This window comes from Megalobrama amblycephala, linkage group LG16 (assembly GCF_018812025.1).
Source record: "Megalobrama amblycephala isolate DHTTF-2021 linkage group LG16, ASM1881202v1, whole genome shotgun sequence".
NCBI classification, from domain to species: domain Eukaryota; kingdom Metazoa; phylum Chordata; class Actinopteri; order Cypriniformes; family Xenocyprididae; genus Megalobrama; species Megalobrama amblycephala.
In genome coordinates this window covers 7,684,132-7,706,451 of record NC_063059.1, presented here as the reverse complement: position 1 = coordinate 7,706,451, position 22,320 = coordinate 7,684,132, and the positions used below count along the sequence as shown (strand labels likewise).

The window sequence follows — 22,320 nt, the reverse complement described above, 5'->3', positions numbered from 1 at the left end:
TCTGCCTATTAATTCATTGTGTTGTAAGTGAACAGCCTGACATTTAGTAGATTTGGCTGACTGTTGTGTTTTGCTAGTCAGAAATTTTTTTTTTTTTTTTCCCTGACAGATTTAATAGATTTTAGTCTGTTTAAATCTCTAAATTTAAATCTAATCTAGGATTAATTTCCCATCTTGCTTTAGCAAAAGATACTTCTCAATTGTATTATTCTGCTGCAAAGATGTAAGATGGTATGAAAAGAAAATTTGATTCTCTTGTTTCTTAGCTTGTTTGTTGTTTTATCCTGTATTGGGTCGGGTTGGGCTGTACAGATGTCATTGGATTTTTTGTGATACAAATCAAATCAAATGTTGACTAAAATCAGATGGTAACCACTTATATTACATTCAGCCAGTAGACAGCTTGAGTCATTTGCATTAAAATGGAATTTTGCACATACAGAGGCACATACAGTGTGTTCTAGTGCACAAATCACAGCTTGCGTACATGCAAATTGGGTAAGAGGGCACAGTGTGTCTGTGTGTGTGTGTGTTATAATCCCCTCTCTGCTAATAGAAGCCAGGTGGTGTGTGTGATTGTATATGTTTTCTCATGGACTTTTGTGGTTGGTTGAGTCCTAACAGATTCTGACTTGACAGCATTACATGCTTTGTCATACTGCTAGTTTGCAACAGTGAAACAATAGCATTCACAGACCCCCTCTGGCCCCTTCATGAGGTCTGTGTGTGTGTAATTCTTTGTGTGATTATCTACATTATTTCACTAAGTATAGCATGCTCTGGTCCCAAGTGACAAAAATACGATGGCTGCGCTACTATTCGTTTATTTGTTTATTAATGATTCAGATGTTTTGCTTCTTTTGTTCAGTTTTTTCCATCTGTTCATTCATTTACAAATGGCTAGCAAATATTATAGTGACTCTTCTGTTACTGTTAATTGATTCATTCATTGATCCAGTTGTTTGTTTGTTCATTCAGTCGTTCGCTCATTTTGTTTAGTCACAAGTGACTTGTAAATATTATAGTCACTGTTGATTCTGTTATTCTTTTATTGATTAATTCCATTGTTTGTTTGTTCATTCAGTTTATTTGTTCTGTTTGTTTAGTCACATGTTAATAGCCAATATTATAGTAGCTATTGATTCTGTTACTATTTATTGATTCATTTAAATAATTAATTTACCTGGTTGTTCATTAATTGATTCAGTTGTTTGTTCAGTTCATTAATTCTGTTCAGTCACAAACGGTTAGCAAATATTAGAGAGACTATATTCTGTTATTGTTCATTGACTCATTTATTGATTCAGTTGTTTGTTCATTTAGTTCATTCATTCTGTTCATTTCAGAGGCTAGCAAATATTTCAGTTGCTGTTTATTCTGTTACTTTTCATTGATTCATTTATTTGTTTGTTTGTACAGTTAATTAATTATTTTGGTTCAGTCACAAGTATTATAGTGACCATTGATTCCATTACTATTCATTGATTCATTCATTTGGTTGGTTGTTTGTTCGTTCAGTCGTTTATTCTCTTCGTTCAGTCACAAGTGTTTATAGCATAATTATAGCAGTTGTTGATTCTATTACAGTTCATTAATTCATTCATTGATTCAGTTGTTTGTTTGTTCATTCATTTTATTAATTCTGTTCATTCAGTCACAAGTTACTAGCAAATATTGCAGTAGCTGTTGAATCTGTTACCATTTATTGATTCACTTATTGATTCATTCATTTACCTGGTTGTTCATTAAACGATTCAGATGTTTGTTTGTTCGATCAGTTGATTAATACGGTTCGTTCAGTCACATATTGTTGTAGCTGTTCATTCTGTTACTATTCGTTGATTAATTCATTTGATTCAGTTTGTTTGTTTGTTTGTTTAGTTTATTCATTCTGTTTGTTAAGTCACAAGTGGCTAGCAAATATTATGGTGACTGTTGATTCTGTTACTATTTATTGATTTAGCAGTTTGTTTGTTTGCAGTTTGTTCGTTCTGTTCATTCAGTTACAAGTAACTAGCAAATCTTCCAGTGTCCATTGATTCTTTTACTATTTATTGATTATTTAATTGATTCATCAATTTGCCTGTTTGTTCCTTCACTCATTTGTTCAGTTGTTTGTTCTGTACTGTACAGTCACATGTGTTCGTTAATTTATTTAGCTATTAGAAGATATTGTTGAATAAAGTGGTTATTTTTGTTTTGTTTTTGCGCACAAAAAGTATTCTTGTCGCTTCATAAAATTAAGGTTGAATCACTGCAGTCATGTCGACTGTTTTAACAATGCCTTTCTGGACCTTGAAAGTGATGATTATATCAAAAATATGTTAATTTGTGTTCTGAAGATGAACTAAGGTCTTACGGGTGTGGAATGACATGAGGGTGAGAGAGTAATGATTTTCATTTTTGGTGAACTAACCCTTTAATATGTCACTCCAGAAAGGAGTTGCACATTCAGTGTACTGCAAAAATAGGAAGAGTAGTATGCCAGTATGCTATTCCAAACATAACCACAGTCACTCAATTACACTTAGTGTAACAGCGATTTAACAATATACGTCTAACCTCATGATTCTGAAGTGATGACCTGATGATGTTTTACACAATGAATCACATTCACTCTATTGCTTTAAGGCCTTTCCTCCCCCTCAAGCCCTGAATCTAAAATCACATATACATTACATTTGTGATTTTCTCTGGAAAACTGCAGGCCTGGCTTGGGAATATTTGCTCAGGAAATGTATAGTGCATGCATAAGGATGGGTGAGTGTGAGTGGGAGAAAAGGGTGGTTGGGGGAGAATTCCACGCCTTGAATGCATTAGGCTGGGAAGCGTGATCCCTCCGGAGGATTCCTGGAGCCTGGCTTGGGACCTCACGGCCAAGTGAGTGGGCCAATTGGAGCCCGGAAAAAAAAAAAATCAGCTTCTCAACATCTGGGCCTTTTCTCATTGCAGCTCAGTGGTCAGTCTGGAGCTCAAGTCACTGGGCTTGTAGCCAAACAAACAAGAGGTGCAAGAGAAGATCACATGCGGTTTCATGTATAATTCATAGTGTAGATTAAATGAAACCACTTGCGGTGAATACATATTTTATTTAGATGTGTGGGAACACAAGGCATGAGGTTAGTGATGATTAATGCTGCTCAAGTCTTTCCGATAAACTTATTTTCAGCCATTTTGCACCTTAAAGTGTTAATTCACCCAAAAATGAAAATTCTGTCATTAATTACTCACCCTCATGTTGTTCTACACCCGTAAGGCCTTCGTTCATCTTTGGAACACAAATTAAGATATTTTTGATGACATCCAAGAGGTACAGTATATGACTCCTCCATAGACAGCAATATAACCACCACTTTCAGGGTCCAGAAAGGTACTAAAGACATTGTTTAAACAGTCGATGTGACTGCAGTGGTTCAACTTAATTTTACGAAGTGACGAGAGTGAACAAAAACAAAACAAAAATAACAACTAAATACTGAGCCCGTGTTCTGATGTAGAACTTGTAAGCGCTGAATGTAAACAGCATATGGGAATGACACAGAAGTCACGTCAATGGTTTTAATAATGTCTTTAGTACCTTTCTGGACCTTGAAAGTAGTGGTTAAATTGCTGTCTCTGAACGCGTTATATACCTCTTGGATTTCATCAAAATTATCTTAATTTGTGTTCCGAAGATGAACGAAGGTCTTAGGGGTGTGGAACGACATGAGTGTGAGTAATTAATGACAGAATTTTCATTTTTGGTGAACTAACCCTTTAAAATTGGCATGAAATGGAAGTTGCGATAGTCTTTTCTTCCCTATTGTGACATATATCCGAGTGAAACGGCTTCTCGAACATGAAAAAAATCTTGGCCAGGCCTCTATTTTGTCCGATCGGGAATTGATTGGATCATTGGATGGTTGTGGTTTTCAACTGCCGTGATGTCATGTGAGTGACAGGTTGTCCCACCGTCTTGCGCCAGTAAACATGTCAAGAGAAGAGATGTCGATACAAAAGCAAATTATTTATTTATTTGTTTTTTTTTAAATGACGTGCATGGAAATTTATGATAAATACTACAATATTCCAAAAAATTGTCCATTTCATGGTGACTTTGAAGAGGAACAAAGTGCATTGTATTTGCATATGCAGCCTAAAGGGTCTGTTTGGAAAGAAGATAAGAGCTTGATGGGGTCTTGCCAAAACAAGCAACCCCAGTGGGTTTGTGTGGACAGCCCTTCACATTCTGACAACCACTTCCTCCCCTTACGTCACTGCTTCCTGTGCGTATCCTCCTATAGACTAGCCATAATAATCTTATCCTCGATATCAACAATCTTATTATGCTGAAAACGTCACAGCAAAAGGAATGATAGCACGGAGCCATGAGCGTGGGGTTTCCTGTCAAAGGCTTTGATCAGGAACGTGACCCGCATGACCCCATTACTGAGCACAGGACCAGACAGCGACTAAAGGCTTGCGTTAAATAGGCTCAAATATTTTTAAACGAGGAATTTCGGCAGTCCATGTGGTTTCAATTGCGTGCCTCGATGCTGGTGAGAATGCAGAGACACCAGCTTGGCTACTGTGCAAATGTGCTGCCTGGCAGAAGTCCATCGAGTCATCTGTATGACATTCATATTCTCTCTGGCAAACGTTGGGGGTTTGCTATGCAATTCTATGAAACTAATTATTCAGTTACTTCATATAAGCACTCATAGATCCACATCTGAGCTGACTGATTTCTTTCACAATATCCATTTCGATTTTAATCTCCAAGATCAGTTTATTTAATGAGACATTTGGAGCAGTTATGAATCCGTATCAAATTGTATATAGTGTAAGTTATGGTTTAATACTTTCTGGTTATTTCATTGTAAATGCAGCGTGACGGCACAGACAGCAGATGACACATTCAGCATCTACCGCTTTGACAGCGAGGCTGAGAGTCGTCAAGGTTGTGCTGACCGCTAGTTTGGTATTTTGCTCCCTGGACTGGTTTTATAATGGAAAGCCTGCCCTGTACTGAAGTTTAAAGTGATGGGTCTCTCGAAGAGATCAGCTGCTGACAGACAGGAGATCAAGGGCTCAGAACAGCCAGCTGGAGCAGTGATGGAGTGAGACAGTTGCTGAGGAGGACAGACACAACCTTACTTTGCAGTATTAAGCTGTCTGTGTGTTAGACAAATGAATCTGAGAATAGAAAGCTGTCGTTTAGGTGGTCTTCATTTTGTTATCTTATTTTTTGAACCACTCAAGTCAAGATATTGAAGTTAGTTAAGAAACACTGTATTTGTGTATTTTAATAGAGGTCTATCTAATCTATTTATCTATCTTAAAAAAGTAACTAAAGCAGAAAAAAATTAATTTATCATTAATCATTAATGTAGTGTGTGTGTATTTATACATACACTATGCTGATTTTTACTACATATACACTATTTACTGTATATGCTATATATCAATAGTATATATATGATTTATTTATAAATAAATTATATAAATATAGTTCTAAAATGCATGTGATTATGCATATATATTGCATATATATATATATATATATATATATATATATATATATATATATGTGTTATATATATCAGGGGTCAATGATTTGAGGGGGCATTTTTAGAGGCCTTAATCATAATAAAAACAAAAAGTCAAAAACAAAGTGTCAAAATGTCATTCGGTTTAACCATCCAAAGGCCAAAACAGCCATTTCATTTGTGATTAAAATATCTTAAAATGTAATAAATGTGTATATTTTTTATTCTGGCATGATTTTAAAACATTATATATCAACATAGTGCAAAATGGTATTAAAATTATGTGTACAAGTCGTTGCTTTGTTATGAGAAAGAATGTCCGGAAAAATTAATTTCATTGATGTCATTCAGAGTAACCAATATAAAAGGGATTTTGGATCAAGTCATGCGGTCAATATCATGTGACAGGATGTGACATCATTCAGACACCTGCAAAGAACCACATGATCATGAAGCAAAGTAACTAACTCTCTTTTAACTATTTGAAAAATTCATTTGCTCATGCGCATGTCCCGAAACATCAGGTCATTTGGTACAACCGCTATAAAACATGGAAAATGTTGTAATATTTTAAAAACTTGTACAAAATATAACATCTTTGATTGTCCTTTTGCTAGCTAGCTAGATATCAGCCTGTTAGCATTGTTTGAAAATATTGTCATTCGGTATAACCAAATTTTTGGTTAAACCGAATGAGTTTTTTGGTGATAAATTTTGTCCATCTTGTTAAAGAATGACAAAAGCAGTGTTAACTGATTATAAAAACCACACAATCTCATTGTTAACACTTAATAAAACTTCACAATGATACATATATAATATATATTCAATTCAAATTTGGTCGACCTCACCAAATTCCTAGTCTTTTCTTTAAGTGGTCAGACGGTCGTATCGCCAAGCCAGGCATTCCACTGCAGATCCCGCAAGAGGGGAAAAGTTTGGCCCTAACCTTTGACCTTTGACACGTAAGCTGAAGCACAGCAGATGACCCCCTGTTCTCCCGGGAGATTTTTCCCATCAGATGACTCCATTAGTGAATAAAACTCAGGCGCATTAACACTCACCTTAATAAAGGCCACACACCTACCTGTTCCCTAACTAGACACATGACTCGCCGGTTAACACCGTTCTCTCTGACCTCAAAAGACAACAAATACTGCACTACTTTATGTTAGAGCAAAGCTAAACCTCATTCATTTTATAACAAATCCTGGATCCAGGATGAATAGACCCTGATAGTAATCTGTTACGAGTTTAACTGTATGCAGTAATCATTTATGTGAAAGGCATTCATTTCTCTTTTTGCCGTCACCTAATTTTTCCATCCCAGACATCTCAGCTTGGATCAACCCTTCACATTACAGACAGAAAACCTGTCACACAAAGCAGTCTCCTCTCTGTTATGATGATAATGCCATGCTGAGTCCAAAATGGAATCCATAGAGGCCCATAATTAAATGAGCCGTCAGTGTTCATGGTATGTCTACCCTTCCTCAGCATGACCCAGCAGTACCTTCATTTCTGTACACTTTGTATTTACTATTTTCAATCTAACATAGAAATAACTTATTTTGTTAGTACATTACATTATATTTTTGTTCTCCAGACCAGAGTATGTGAGCAGAGTTTTTTGCCTGGAGTATTTGAAAAGTCACTCTCAAGAATATATAGGCCTATTGTTTATAATATAATATGTAATATTCTAAAATGTATATTTATTCACAAATGCACTGTATGCATTTGCATATTTTAATAATTAGCCTAAAATATAGCCTACATTTCCAACAAATACATGGTATATAGTAATTATTCATATTTTACGTTGTTTTTTTTGTTTTTTTGTTTTTTTTTTTACAAATACAGCATTTTCTTAATACCAAAATGAGGAACTAATATGGAGTGCATGAACTGAGATTTTTGGTGAGGCTTGCTTGACGGTGGGCTGTGAAATGAAGTCCTCCAGCAGAGAGGGTGATGAAGGAGAGAGAGAGAGAGAGAGAGAGAGAGAGAGAGAGAGAGAGAGAGAGAGAGAGAGTGTGTGTGTGTGAGAGAGAGAGTGATCATATGTTACAAGCTGAAGGAGAAACTTCAAACAAACCCACATCTGCTCTGCAACACACGGCGACTCCAGACAGCGGCTGCGCGTCCTTTACCAACGCGTGGTTTAAACTGGATTATTTTGGAGAATATAACCACATTTTTCGTTTCGATATGCATTTATTTTTCGGAAAAGTTTCCCGTTGCGGTTTGTGGCTGCGGGCCAGGTGAAGAAAAGTACAAGGAGTCTCGCTATCTGTGAGATATAACGGGAGTTCGCGCGCGAGCCACTGATTGATTATTATGAGCGCTGATTGACGATGACAGCGAAACGAAAGTCTCTCACACTGACACTCAGGCGGTCATTCAGTGAGCAACTCAGAGAATCCACGTCCAAAGCTTGGGATTTATTGTGGAAAAGTGTCAGGGAGAGACGACTTGCAGGTTAGTGACACTGTAGTAAAAGTTCACGCGAGTGGCTGCGTTGTAGCGAAATGACAAGTGATATGACGACGTGCACAGCATAGTTTGAATTCAATTAATGTATTCTGATTATAGAGTATTGATGTTGAAGTTTAAAATAGACTGAACTGAACATGTCCACCATTATGATAAAAATTAAAGTTAATTTAACATTGGGCACCTTGTCATAATATAACCAGCCTTACAGGATTTTCAGCGGCATTTAAAGAGTTATAGCTAACACAAACATTGTCAAACAATTCATGGAGCAAGGTAACATAATAACATATCAAAACATTGTTTTAGCCAACAAATATGGCTGTTAATAAATGTTTTACGTTTATAATTTAAAGCTCGTGTATCAGCATACCCGACCTGAAAATAGCCCTCAGAAATATAGCCTAGGCTACTACTTATACTAATAAGTGTAGCCTACATATACAGCAGCTTCATTTTATACACAACGAATGGGGAGTTTTGCATCATCTATGTTCTACTGGCAGTACTTTCAGCTTTTAATCTTATATGTTAAAGTGGAAATTTTATTTAATTTAATTTTTAGAAACTACTATTTACTTCTATTGACTTAAACCTCTGTTGATTCAGAACACTTAACGACAATGTTTGACCACTAGATGTCAGTCATTGCAACGTTGTGCCTTAGTGGAAAACACGAGTAATCATGTTTCAGATTGGAGTTTCTCTCTTCTGTTGGAGTGCTTTATGGTGGCCCATCTGTTTGTTATATTTGACAGTAATTAAAACTCTGATGTTAGTAGATCTAAATCTTTAACAGCTTGTATATTTGTTTTGTTCAAGGTTCTTTGTTTATTTGGGCTACCATGGGGATGGTGATGAAATGTTCGAGGCATTTTTGGCATGCTTATCAGGTTCATTTCCATATATGTATTTCAGTGATGTGCTTTGTAGGTGGCAGTCATGTGCACGATCTGGCCTGGCTGTTTATACACATGCCAAACAATGAGGAGCCCTTTGAGGCATGACAGTGGAAAGATCAGTGTGGCTCCCAAGAGGGATATATTTCAGTCTGACTTGAGCCTCTATTAAAAGTTCAACCATGAAGGATATTGTGGCAGATAGAGCTCCACCTTTCAGTTTTGTCCTTCAAAGCAAAGTTTTAGACAATTTGAAATTGTGATACCGTTCAAAAGTTTGGGGTCAGTAAGAAGTCACTAAAGCTGAATTTATTTAATTATTAATACAGTAAAAACAGCAAAATTGTGAAATATTATTACAGTTTAAAATAACTTTTTATTTTAATATATTTTAAAATGTAATTTATTCCTGACTTTTCAGCTTCATTACTCCAGTCTTCAGTGTCACATGATCCTTCAGAAATTATTCTAATAAGATGATTTGCTGCTCAATAAACATTTCTTATTATTATCAATGTTTTGCTGCTTAATATTTTTGTGCAAACCATGATTCTTTGATGAATAGCAAGTTCAAAAGAACCTTATTTATTGAAAACAGATTTTTTTGTAACATTATAAATGCCTTTACTGTCATTTTAATGCTTCTTTGCTGAATAAAACTTTTGAATGGCATGTAGCATCCAAGACTAAAGCATGGCAGCCCACATACTGTAGAATGAGGGATTTGTGTGGGATTGCATTATTGGTTGCATTATGGTATCCATTTCAAAACTTTTGTTCAAAACTTTTGTTTCATGATCATAGGCTAGCACACCTAGGCATCATTCAAATCTCCTGACAAGCCATTTGCTAAAGAGCCACTTAAAGGTGCAATATGTAAGAATTTTGCAGTAAAATATCCAAAAAACACTAGGCCGGTGTTACGTATTTTGTTCACTTGAGTACTTACGAAATCCCAAATGTTTGCAACTATTTGTAAATCATGAGAAAATTGCACTTTTAACCAAGGCTCCGGGACGTGTGAGGAGTCGCCTGTCAATTGCGTCATACCCGCGTTACCCTTTTGGTTTCCGCTTTAAAATATTACACGTTTTAATAGAGAATGGAACAATATATGGTACAGAAAACTAATTGTTGTTATATAGCTCAACATGTTTAGTCTTATTGTTTAAATCTAATTTTCTTGATTTTTTGCGAGTACCGTGCTTTACCATGCCTCAGAGTAAAACACTATTTTGTGAAGTAGCTAACATAGCATAATCAGATGCAGCTTTATTTTTAGTAACAGTAATACAGCATTTTCTCCATCATACAATAAGTTTTAAAATTAATTACATGCCATTTATCAACACAAGCCATCCAGCATTTAATATGATATTCTAAAATCGATCTATCTTACTGCAGTGTGCAACAAGTGCCTCACAGCAGCCGCTGAGCGAACGCACAGAGTAACGTTATAACATCATTTTCAACACTCTCAAATGTATCTAATATGATAAACAGAGCTGTGTTACCTCATACTCATGACCGGAAGGTTGGAAGCGCCGGTGACTGTGTCATAATAAAAGTCCCGCTGCTCGTGAGGCGTGTTGCGCAATCGCTCCAGCGCCTCATTCAGCTCCCACAACACTCGGTCCTGCTCTGCTTCATACTACAATAACGTTAATAATTGCATCCATGAACATGATTTCTTCCCGAGTCCTATCCCAATTATTTTCCACCAGCTGTGAGGTGAAGACCACATGTCCCAAGATTCCGCACTCAAACTTGGCGTCATCAAGCTACGCCTTTGTTTTGAATAGACCTCTAGCGGACAGAAAATAATACATAGTGCACCTTTAAACTAAAAGCAACAGCTATCATGGGCCACGGGAAAGACTGATTACAACATTTAGCTCGTTTTGCACACGGTCCAGTCGGTGTTACCATATAAAGTTATGCTTAAAGAAAAGACCAGATTCCTTAAAGCAGAGGAAACTCATAAATGTGATGCAGCTTTGACATTTTCAATGGGAGATTCAATCAAACCAGAATTCAGAGGAGACAGCAGAAACATTTCGTTGTCTGCCGTCTCTCCCTGCCTGGAGCGAATCTCACGCACCTGCTGGTTTTATCTGGCAGCTGCCCATATTCAGCGGCCCTTCCCAGAAATCCACAGAGTAAATATTATGCCGATAACTTTTCTTTCCACTGGCTGTGTTGATATCTTCGCTCTCTATGCGCACAAGTTGTGGAGTCAGCATCCCAGACCAGAGTTTCTCAGCCAGGACATTTTATTAGGAATCAGCTGTCATTCTGACAGGCCTCTCTTGTGGATAATCCTCATCTGACCTGATTGTGGAAGCCACAAAACTGTTTATTTTTGTTTCCATCAAAATGTAGATATTAATTCATGAAGGTGTACAAATACAGTAACGCTTTCTTGGCAGATGCTTCTGGCTTCTGCCTCAGCAAGTGGAAAAATACACAAATGAAGTACCAAGATGACTGTGAAGTAGCGCTGTCTGTATAACATCCAAAAAAACATCCACTGTGCTCTTTAAAGATCTGAGGTTGAGATTTCTTTTATGCTGTTGCCATTGAGTTCAAACGTGTTGAGACAGCTAGGTTGAATATGGAGCGGTGGCTTCACCTTCTATCTAGGTTAAGGAATAACATCGCACATGAGTACAAGAGTCGAGGGCCTTCTGGAAGCTTTGATCTGCCGATGATGAGGAACTTGGTTTTGATTCATTATCATTTTTTAGGAATGAGTTTTTGTCATCAGAAAAAAAAAAACCTTGTCTTCTTTATTTATTTCTGTCAGCACTACTATCATTACAGATTACTGACAGTTAGCATACAGTTGGGAAATGTATTACAGATATCATTAATGTTCTTTATGACAATAATTTAATGTAACAACATAAATCAAGACAAATGACAGTCTGATTCGAAGAGATTCAGCTGATGCGAGCTTTACTGATGTGACCTACTAGAACTAACACTACTCTTCATTCATTCATTCATTCATTCATTCATTCATTCATTCATTCATTCACTTGTTACTTTATTAATTCATTTAGCTTTATCTTTTTTATACTTTTCTTATCTTCTTGTGTATTATTTATTCCATTATTTATTGATCTTTAATTTATCTTATTCTTTTCCTATCATCACTCTTGTGTATGTATGTATTTGTTTATTTTTTTATCTATTAAATTCTTTTGCTATTTTATATTTTTAAGATAATGTAAGTGGAACTAAAAGTAATTAAGAGCAGTAACAAGCAATTTTGATTTCATGTTGATTGTAATAATTGTAATAATCTTGACAGCCAATATACCATTAGAAATCTTTAAAGGAGTCATGAGGTGGATTTCTTTTATTATTTTAAAATGTTTCTTGAGGTTCACTTAATGTTAATAAAGTTATTTATGCAAAAAAAAAAAAAAAAAATTAAAATAAATAAAATTTGTCTTGTTGTGTATGGAAGTTTGTTTCTGCCATGAAATAAAAAATAAAAAAAGGTAATTGCGACTTTTTATCTCACAATTGTGACATTTTTTTCTCGCTGTTGCAAATTTATATCTCATAATTCTGAATTTTTTTTCAGAATTGTGTGATATAAAGTCAGAATTGTGAGTTATGAAGTCAGAATTGCCTGATATAAAGTCAGAATTGTGAGTTATGAAGTCAGAATTGCCTGATATAAAGTCAGAATTGTGAGTTATGAAGTCAGAATTGCAGAATTGCGAGTTATGAAGTGATATAAAGTCAGAATTGTGAGTTATGAAGTCAGAATTGCCTGATATAAAGTCAGAATTGTGAGTTATGAAGTCAGATTGCGATTGCAGAATTGCTGATATAAAGTCAGAATTGTGAGTTATGAAGTCAGAATTGCCTGATATAAAGTCAGAATTGTGAGTTATGAAGTCAGAATTGCAGAATTGCTGATGCGAGTTATGAAGTCAGAATTGCGAGTTATGAAGTCAGAATTGCGAGTTATGAAGTCAGAATTGCGAGTTATGAAGTCAGAATTGCGAGTTATGAAGTCAGAATTGCGAGTTATGAAGTCAGAATTGCGAGTTATGAAGTCAGAATTGCGAGTTATGAAGTCAGAATTGCGAGTTATGAAGTCAGAATTGCGAGTTATGAAGTCAGAATTGCGAGTTATGAAGTCAGAATTGCGAGTTATGAAGTCAGAATTGCGATAAGAAATCAGAATTGCGAGTTATGAAGTCAGAATTGTGAGTTCAGAATTGCGAGAAGTCAGAATTGCGAGAATTGCGAGTTTGAAGTCAGAATTGCGAGTTCAGAATGAAGTCAGAATTGCGAGTTAAATCAGAATTGCGAGTTATGTAGTCAGAATTGCGAGTTAAGAAATCAGAATTGCGAGTTATGAAGTCAGAATTGCGAGTTATGAAGTCAGAATTGCGAGTTATGAAGTCAGAATTGCGAGTTATAAAGTCAGAATTGTGAGGTATAAACTTGCAATTGCATGTTATAATGTCCAGTTGTGAGGTTGAAAAAAGACTGACGTTTTTTTTCTCAGAATTGCGAGTTTATTGAGGGATATAAACACACAATTCTGAGAAAAAGGTAAGAATTGCGAGTTTATATCTTAAGATGAAATTGTGAGAAAAAAGTCTGAATTGTGAGATAAAAAGTTGCAATTACCTTTTTTATTTTCTTATTTAGTGGCGGAAACAAGCTTCCATAGTTGTCAGCAGACTTAAGAGCGTGGAGTATGTCAAAAATTGAACGTGTATCTGTATACTGTATCCAGTGTATAGTCAGTGATTATAATTTATTTGCTTTTGACGTAGTGCTCAGTAAGATTTGCGAAGCTCCCCCTACAGGTTCCTTCAGTGAATCACACTGTCCTAAATACTCCAAGCGCAGCTCTGGACTACAACGACTACAATGCTCACCAGCGCAGTAGTTTTGCAAATACAGTACAAGAAATCTCGATGGAGGTGGGTAATTTTCGAAATTGTCTTATAAAGTCATAATATATGCATTGTTTTTGAATTACCGTAAAGCAAATGCGAGATTGTGTCGGGTCGGCGAAGCTCAACATGCAAGTGCTGTTTTCTGGTGTAGATGTGCCAGAGGGGGTTAGTGCTCGCCTCAAACACACCACTACATGTCAATTAACCATCGTAAGGACTTAGAAAACTATTTATGAAGGTAAAAAAAGTTACTTAGTTCTGCTTTAAGTGACTGAACGGTAGTGGGCGGAGCCTATGGTGCAATGAAATATAACACTGTGTCTACACCAGACACGACTTTTTTCGCGTTGCGCAGCAACAGCTAAAAGCTGTCTACACTGAACGCGACAGACCGACCATTGCAAAGCACTTGGACTATGAAATAGAACAGGGAAAGTGTTTACTGTTGGGAATTTGTTGTGTCGTGTTGCGCCGCATCCAGTGTAGACAATATCACTATCACAGTCGTATGCAAATGTATTTGCCCATATGACGTCACAGATCCCACAATATCCAAACGAGCTGTTTTTGGAGCTTGATTAAATTACTGCTCTGTTTATAATGAGGAGGATGTTTTAAGCTATGAAACTTGCAGGATGTTTTAATGGTACAATATGTCAGTAAATAGGAAAATAGGGAAATTGCCGTGACTCCTTTAATTCTCAAAATTCAATATCTGAAAATGGGTTTGCATCCAAATTATTATCGTAATTGGTATAGTAATATTATTTTTCAAAATTTGGATATGTAGTTTAAGAATTGTTTATTTTAAACTAATAATAGCGGTCCTAATAATCCTATTACTGCAATCGTTCTAAAGTGTCCCTTCAAATGAGAGAGAGAAAGAGAGAGAAGGAGAGAGAGAGCGAGCATGTGGAATGTGCATTCTTTGGCGAGTGGTGAGGAGGGTCTGTTCTCTCCTCCACTTTTGCATACATTTATTCTGAGAGCTGTCAGACATTCATCTTTGGCTCCAGTATAGAGATGATGAGAGACTTGGCAGTGGCAAGTTTGGCTCTGAATATTGAGCTAAATCTGGCAAAGTACTCAGTTCTGCATGACAATGATGTTTGATCTGTTTTCAATAACACATCTTCTCCTACATAAAGCTAAAATATGTTGGAGAAGTGACAATCTAAAAGGCAATCTTGGCCAGTAATTAATAAAGGAATAAAGTCTCGATTTTTTTATCACTCAAAATAGTAGCAGTAGGCGTAGTCATAAAAACCCGTCATTGTTCTCGCTATCTTGAAATAAACATCTGATAATTGATTTGACTGATCTATACCAGTTGTAGCTGTTTTAAATTTTTGTTTAAAGTTTGTTAAAAGTTTTATTTCAGTGCTTCATCAATCAGAGAGTATTTGTGAGCCATTTCCATGCAAAACCAATAAAGATACCATTATATGTCTATATGGACCAATTAAAGGGATTGGAATAATGATATATGATGATATAATAGCTGATTTAGTTTTTCATTCAGGCTTATTGTGCTGTAAAATGGGGTCAGTGAAGTGCATAGTAGTACTCTTATGACCACCCATTTCCTCCAAATAAACCAAACCTGTGCAAAACAGGAGTACGCTGTCATTGACTGAAGGATTACTAAACATGAGCAATGAAATATTTAAAGCATTTAATTGTTAATCATTTATACTGTGGCCAAAAACAAAAAATTCAATGGAATATTATTGTATGCCGGCCTGTTTTACACTCTGTCCTGAAGTGAGTCATTTTATTGGTATCATTTTTAACATTTTATATAGATAATAACATGAATCATCTGTGTGGTTCTGTGTGGAAAACAAATCACACCATTAGAGAATTGGTCGATCACTCAAACTCCTGCTCAGGAAGTTACACCTGTAGTAAAAAGAGCACCTTTGTACATTATTAGATTGCAAGAGCACGAACTGTACCTTGTTTATAAGCTCAAGCTTTGGGTCAACATATGAGATCATTTTTAATGTAGCGACACAACCTGCACAGAAGGTCTTAAAAACCGTTACAGAGTAGAAAACATGAAAACTTTCCTGTGGTGAGGGGCGTTGGAGTGAGGGATGGGGTAGTTTATGTATAAATAGCTGCAGGATTGCAGGCGCTGGTTGAATTGCGGTCTTTGTATGATTTCTAGTATGGTTAGTGTGTGCCAGTCTGGGAGGGGGCACAGAATGTGTTTAACTTGGTGTCTTGCCCATTCGTACCCTGTTCATGTGTTTATGTGCTCACTCACACATAGACAAGGAGCGAGAGGCATATAACACATACTAACAGTAACTGTGTGCTGTTCTCTAGTGCCTTAAGAGTGATGGAGTTTAGTCAACAGAGGGTGGAATTATTTTCAGTCTGAAGTGGAGTCTATTTTCAGTCTGAAGACTCTGGTTGTTCCATGCAGCAATGGAACAGATGCTCTTGCAAAACTTCCATTCATTCATTTTCATAATTCAGAGAATTATGCATTGTTTTCCTTTAGTATAGCTAGTATTGCTTTAGTATAGCTTGTGAGCGCCTTACATTTTTTATGAATTACGTTCACCATAGGTATTTTAGTTACACTACATTTATATTCAAGTACATTAGATTCATGTACACGTGACATGAGTTATCTGTTTTATTGGTACTTACAAAGCAACTACCTACAAACCCGATTCCAAAAAAGTTGGGAAACTATACAAATTGTGAATAAAAAAGAAATGCAATACTTTACAAATCTCATAAACTTATATTTTATTCACAATAGAATATAGATAACATATCAAGATATTGAAAGTGAGACATTTTGAAATGTCATGCCAAATATTGGCTCATTTTGGATTTCATGAGAGCTACACAGTCCAAAAAAGTTGGGACAGGTAGCAATAAGAGGCCAGAAAAGTTTAAATGTACATATAAGGAACAGCTGGAGGACCAATTTGCAACTTATTAGGTCAATTGGCAACATGATTGGGTATAAAAAGAGCCTCTCAGAGTGGCAGTGTCTCTCAGAAGTCAAGATGGGCAGAGGATCACCAATTCCCCCAATGCTGCGGCCAAAAATAGTGGAGCAATATCAGAAAGGAGTTTCTCAGAGAAAAATTGCAAAGAGTTTGAAGTTATCATCATCTACAGTGCATAATATCATCCAAAGATTCAGAGAATCTGGAACAATCTCTGTGCGTAAGGGTCAAGGCCGGAAAACCATACTTGATGCCCGTGATCTTCGGGCCCTTAGTCGGCACTGCATCACATACAGGAATGCTACTGTAATGGAAATCATAACATGGGCTCAGAAATACTTCCAGAAAACATTGTCGGTGAACACAATCCACCACGCCATTCGCTGTTGCCGGCTAAAACTCTATAGGTCAAAAAAGAAGCCATATCTAAACATGATCCAGAAACGCAGGCGTTTTCTCTGGGCCAAGGCTCATTTAAAATGGACTGTGGCAAAGTGGAAAACTGTTCTGTGGTCAGACGAATCAAAATTTGAAGTTCTTTTTGGAAAACTGGGACGCCATGTCATCCGGACTAAAGAGGACAAGGACAACCCAAGTTGTTTTCAGCGATCAGTTCAGAAGCCTGCATCTCTGATGGTATGGGGTTGCATGAGTGCATGTGGCATGGACAGCTTACACATCTGGAAAGGCACCATCAATGCTGAAAGGTATATCCAAGTTCTAGAACAACATATGCTCCCATCCAGATGTCGTCTCTTTCAGGGAAGACCTCTTATTGCATTTTCCAACATGACAATGCCAGACCACATACTGCATCAATTACAACATCATGGCTGCGTAGAAGAAGGACCCGGGTACTGAAATGGCCAGCCTGCAGTCCAGATCTTTCACCCATAGAAAACATTTGGCGCAATCATAAAGAGGAAGATGCGGCAAAGAAGACCAAAGACAGCTGAGCAACTAGAAGCCTGTATTAGACAAGAATGGGACAACATTCCTATTCCTAAACTTCAGCAACTTGTCTCCTCAGTCCTCAGACGTTTGCAGACTGTTATAAAAAGAAGAGGGGATGCCACACAGTGGTAAACATGGCCTTGTCCCAACTTTTTTGAGATGTTAATGCCATGAAATTTAAAATCAACTTATTTTTCCCTTAAAATGATACATTTTCTCAGTTTAAACATTTGATATGTCATCTATGTTGTATTTTAATAAAATATTGAAATTTGAAACTTCCACATCATTGCATTCTGTTTTTATTCACAATTTGTACAGTGTCCCAACTTTTTTGGAATCGGGTTTGTAGAAAGGAAATTTGTATTGCACAAAATTCATGTAGATCTCAATTGTCTTTTTTAAAGCATCAGCATTTGTTAAATATAAGTGAATGAGGAAAGCAAAACATTAGAGATCGACTGCTGTGCCTTGATTATGACTGATACAACTGATTATTTTTGATTTGTTTCCGATAAGTAATATACATAAATTTTTTCAACACAATAATAGCTAAAAATATTAAAATAAACATACATAAATATGTAATTGTCATACAATATATTAAAGTACCTTTACTATTATTTAAATCATTAATTTAATTATATATAAGAGTTTGGTTCCAAAATGCAATAACTCCATTTTGATTAATTTGAGTAAAAAGGTGTTTACTTTACCAAGAAATTGGCAAGATGAAAACCACTATTTTCTGTTTCAAACTTTCATATAGCATCTTTTGGTTATAAAAACATTAAAAATTCAAATCTACATTTTGATTTTAAAAATTTTATTATAAAAACATATTTTTTTTTTCCCAAAATGCAATAAATCCATGACACTTTATTTTCAAAATGCAATTAATCCATCAATATAAAAGTTATTTTTCAAATTGAAAATACACAACAAAGTAAGTTGATTCACATATATGACAGAGTCTAAACTTTGCCAATATTTATCTTATATACAGGCATTTTACTAAAATTAGTACATTCAGCCGTTGCTCCCAAAATTGATTCAACGGGTCATCTTGTTAATGTTATAAATTATTTGTCATTACCGATTAAAGAGCATCTGGCAAAATAAACACATTTGCCAAGTACATTGGTATTAAAAACGACTTTTAAAAAAAGCCTTCAATGTTTACAGTGCGTGGAATGGTGCGCTGTGATTGGTTAAGCGGATATATCGCATTCTGCAGAAAAAGAAGACTGGCTTTCGTCACGTTTTGGAAAGAAAGGGAGAAAACATGACAGAATAACACGACGGATATCGCATTTTGCCCAAAATTAATAAATGACTTTTCAATACTGACCAGATACAATACTGATTTTGGCGGAAACTAAAAATTAAAAATTTTATTTATTTATTTTTTAAATGGCGTTTATCGCGTTTTGGAACTAAACTCTTCATTTAATATCTTTTTTATTATTTTATTATTTTAATTTTAATAATGTAAGTGGACCTAAGAGCTAAGTGTATTGTTGACATGTTATTACTCACTTATTTATTTATGTTTTTTTTGTTTTTTTGCACCATGTTATAAAGACCCCCTGTGGTGAAAATCAAGTTTTTAATGTTGTTTATATGTCTATGTGGTGTTTTTAATATGCTTTAAGACAAACCATGTGCAAATTCATAAGTCAACACCATTGCTGAGTATTTTCTCTTTAAAACTGCAGTGATCTAAGGACAGTTTCAAAAACACGGTTTGAAATCGCTGGTGTTTGTGACGTCACAAACTACCTTGTAACCAATCATGTCAACTTGCCGGCGGGCTTTAGCATATCATTAACCATGACCGCTCTGAAGCAGAGGAGTCTCAACAGAAGGTTATTATTTTTATTATTTTATATTATTTTTCTGTGGATTTGAAAAATCGGTAGATTTAGCAATATAGTGGGTGTATGATGTATATTACTATATTATGATGAACTTTCTCTACTGACGTTTTTAGAAGGCAGCTGTCTGACTCAGATGGCGAACGGAAACATGGTTTGTAACATTAGCAACACATTATTAGCAGCTGTTTGATAATGTAGTCAAGCAGAAGGTTAATATTAATTACCGTCATGTGTCCGTTGTAAGAAACGACACCATTACCTCAGTAAAGTTGACTGAGTGCATCTCTGAGCTTGTGCTAGTGAGTAGAGCCGGGGCTAATTTGCATATTCATAGAACCATATATACTAAATGAAGCAAGGATGTAGAGTTACATTCAGGCTATTTTAAGGCATGAAGAAATTTTATCCACAGGAAAAAATGTTTAAATATATCACTTTGGTGATCAAAGATGAGTTTTAAGAGATAAAATTATTGACTACAAGGGGACTTAGAAATATGCCAGGTGGTAAAGTGCACATATTACAGCATAAAGAAAGGTCTTTGTGTTTGAATTACAGTTAAGGTGTTTCCTTTACAACCTATTTTAATGTGTGAAATGGCCTTTTTAGCATGAATGGCTGTTTCACAAGGTGAAGCCCCACTGTGCTTAGAGCAAATAGGGGGTTGGGGATCGAGTTTACCAACAAGACACCTTTTTTTTTTTTAACCTCTACAGCCAATTTAGTCACTTTTGGAACTTTTTATTGAATATTGTAGAATTTATTATAAATGATTTATCCATGCACATAATTATTTTTAATTATTTTATTAATGCGCCATTGTAATCTTTAATCAAATAACTTTCCCTCCTACGTACAGTGACATCTCTTCTCTGATGACGTGTTTACTGGCGCAAGGGAGGGGCAACCTGTCACTCACATGACATCACAGCAACAGCAAACCGCAATGATCCAATCAATTCATCATTCACAAAAATCAAGTCCTGTCCTACACATATATGTCACAAAAAGGAAGAAAGGCTTACTATTTTAAGTTAATAGTCTATAAGACCAAACTTTTCTTTCTTTCTGCCACTCTTCCTTTCTCTTTTCCCAACCAACAAACTCCTCCTGAGCAAACTTGGCACCTGAATGTGGCTTCACAGCAGCAGGCTTGTTCTTTTTGCTCTGGGTGGTTCTCTTAGCCACGCTGTTTTTCTTTTTCCCCTCCCACGGCCCCCTGCTCTCCAGCTTTCTCCACTCGCTCAGTTCACAGGCATTCCTCTGGTATTTATATTTCCCTCCTGAACTGAGCAGCACTCACACAGACCTTGAATTCAGCTCAGCCACAAGGCCTGCCTAACTTCTCATTGGCTCACCTCTAGCCATGTGACTCAAACAGGGGGCGGGGCTGACAGCTGGCTCTCCTCCCAGGTTCTAGAGCTCTACGGACTCACATCTCACACGTGTTTGGTTGTTGTTGGACAGACGGACAGTTGTGTGACTGTTTCAGGTTTTTTTTTTTCAGGGAGGGGGTGCCAGACGTTTTATATTGTGTGATCATGTACAGGAAGCTGCCGCGCACCGAGAGCAGCGAATGCCTGGGCAACATGACCCCAGAGACACAGGATATTTACCTGAGGATGGACCACCTCAGACGACGCTCCGGGTACAGGCTAGGCAGGATCATTGCCCGCCAGCAGCTGCTTAAAAGGAAAGCGGCAGGTATGACCAGGTGGAACAACATGGCATAAGTTATATACGATTTTATGAGTCAAAAGTTGCTGTGTTCTTTGACTTTCTAAGGTGTATCTTTACATTGTGTTTGATAACTTTTTAAGACATATCATGTCTTTGTTGTGATAGTATACCCCTTACTTAGTCACAATTTGTTTCAGTTAATTGGGAACGGTCTCAAACTATGGGTCAGATAGTGTCAGGCTTCAGATTTCCCATGCATATTTCTGTGACTGATTCATCTCTAGTTAGACATTCAGAAACTAATGAAGTTAGTTACACGTAACAATCCCTAGCATGACCTTTGAACCTTCATTTGACTCTTAACCTTATGTAGTTAATTTCTTCATAGCATTTTTATTTATATTGCATTATACTGAGACAGAAAAGAAAGTATAATTAGTGTGGACTCTCTTATTTGTCACCATCACACCTCAAGCTGTTGTTTTCAGCTTAAGACAATGGTGAGCCGTTCAGGCGTTTGACATCTTAGCTCCTCCCATTTGCTTTGTGTTCATCAATGAGAGTTTACCTGAGGGGGTCTGCAGACATTACAGGGTGATTAAGACCTTGACAGACCATTCACTCTTTTGAAGAGCTGCCCTCACTTAGCATATTCTTAAAGATAACACCTTTTTTCTCCCTTTATACATGTAATTGTATATTTCATCTAAGTGAAAAACTGTATGAAACTTAATGGCATTATGTTTGAAGCATCAGCTGATACGTCTCACCTAAAATTCCCCAGGAGAGATAAAAATATAGACAAATGGGATAATTGTCAACATACAGTAAAAGTTTAGAGCTTTCAAAATGTGGCTAATCTTGGCTAATCTGAGCACAGTTTGAGAGATATCTTTTGAAAGTCTAGAGGAGAGTTTTTTTGTGTAGGAAACAAAATTAAGAAGCAGAACAATTCAGCAAAATCTCAGTTCCCT

At 36.3% G+C, this 22,320-nt stretch overlaps 1 protein-coding gene across 4 annotated transcripts in view; it reads left to right on the top strand.

The window, feature by feature from the left end:
- Positions 1 to 22,320, top strand: part of stard13b (StAR-related lipid transfer (START) domain containing 13b) — a 106,365-nt gene that overhangs the window by 43,092 nt on the left and 40,953 nt on the right. Inside the window, exon 1 of one of the 4 annotated variants that reach the window (XM_048160096.1) lies at positions 7,611 to 8,009. The exons of 2 other annotated variants lie outside the window; for them this stretch is intronic. In XM_048160096.1, the coding sequence (XP_048016053.1) occupies positions 7,886 to 8,009 (124 nt within the window). In that variant the 5' untranslated portion in view covers positions 7,611 to 7,885. Of the gene's footprint in view, positions 1 to 7,610; positions 8,010 to 21,083; positions 21,371 to 22,320 lie in introns of those variants that run through there. One more of the 4 variants, XM_048160095.1, reaches the window with a different exon arrangement.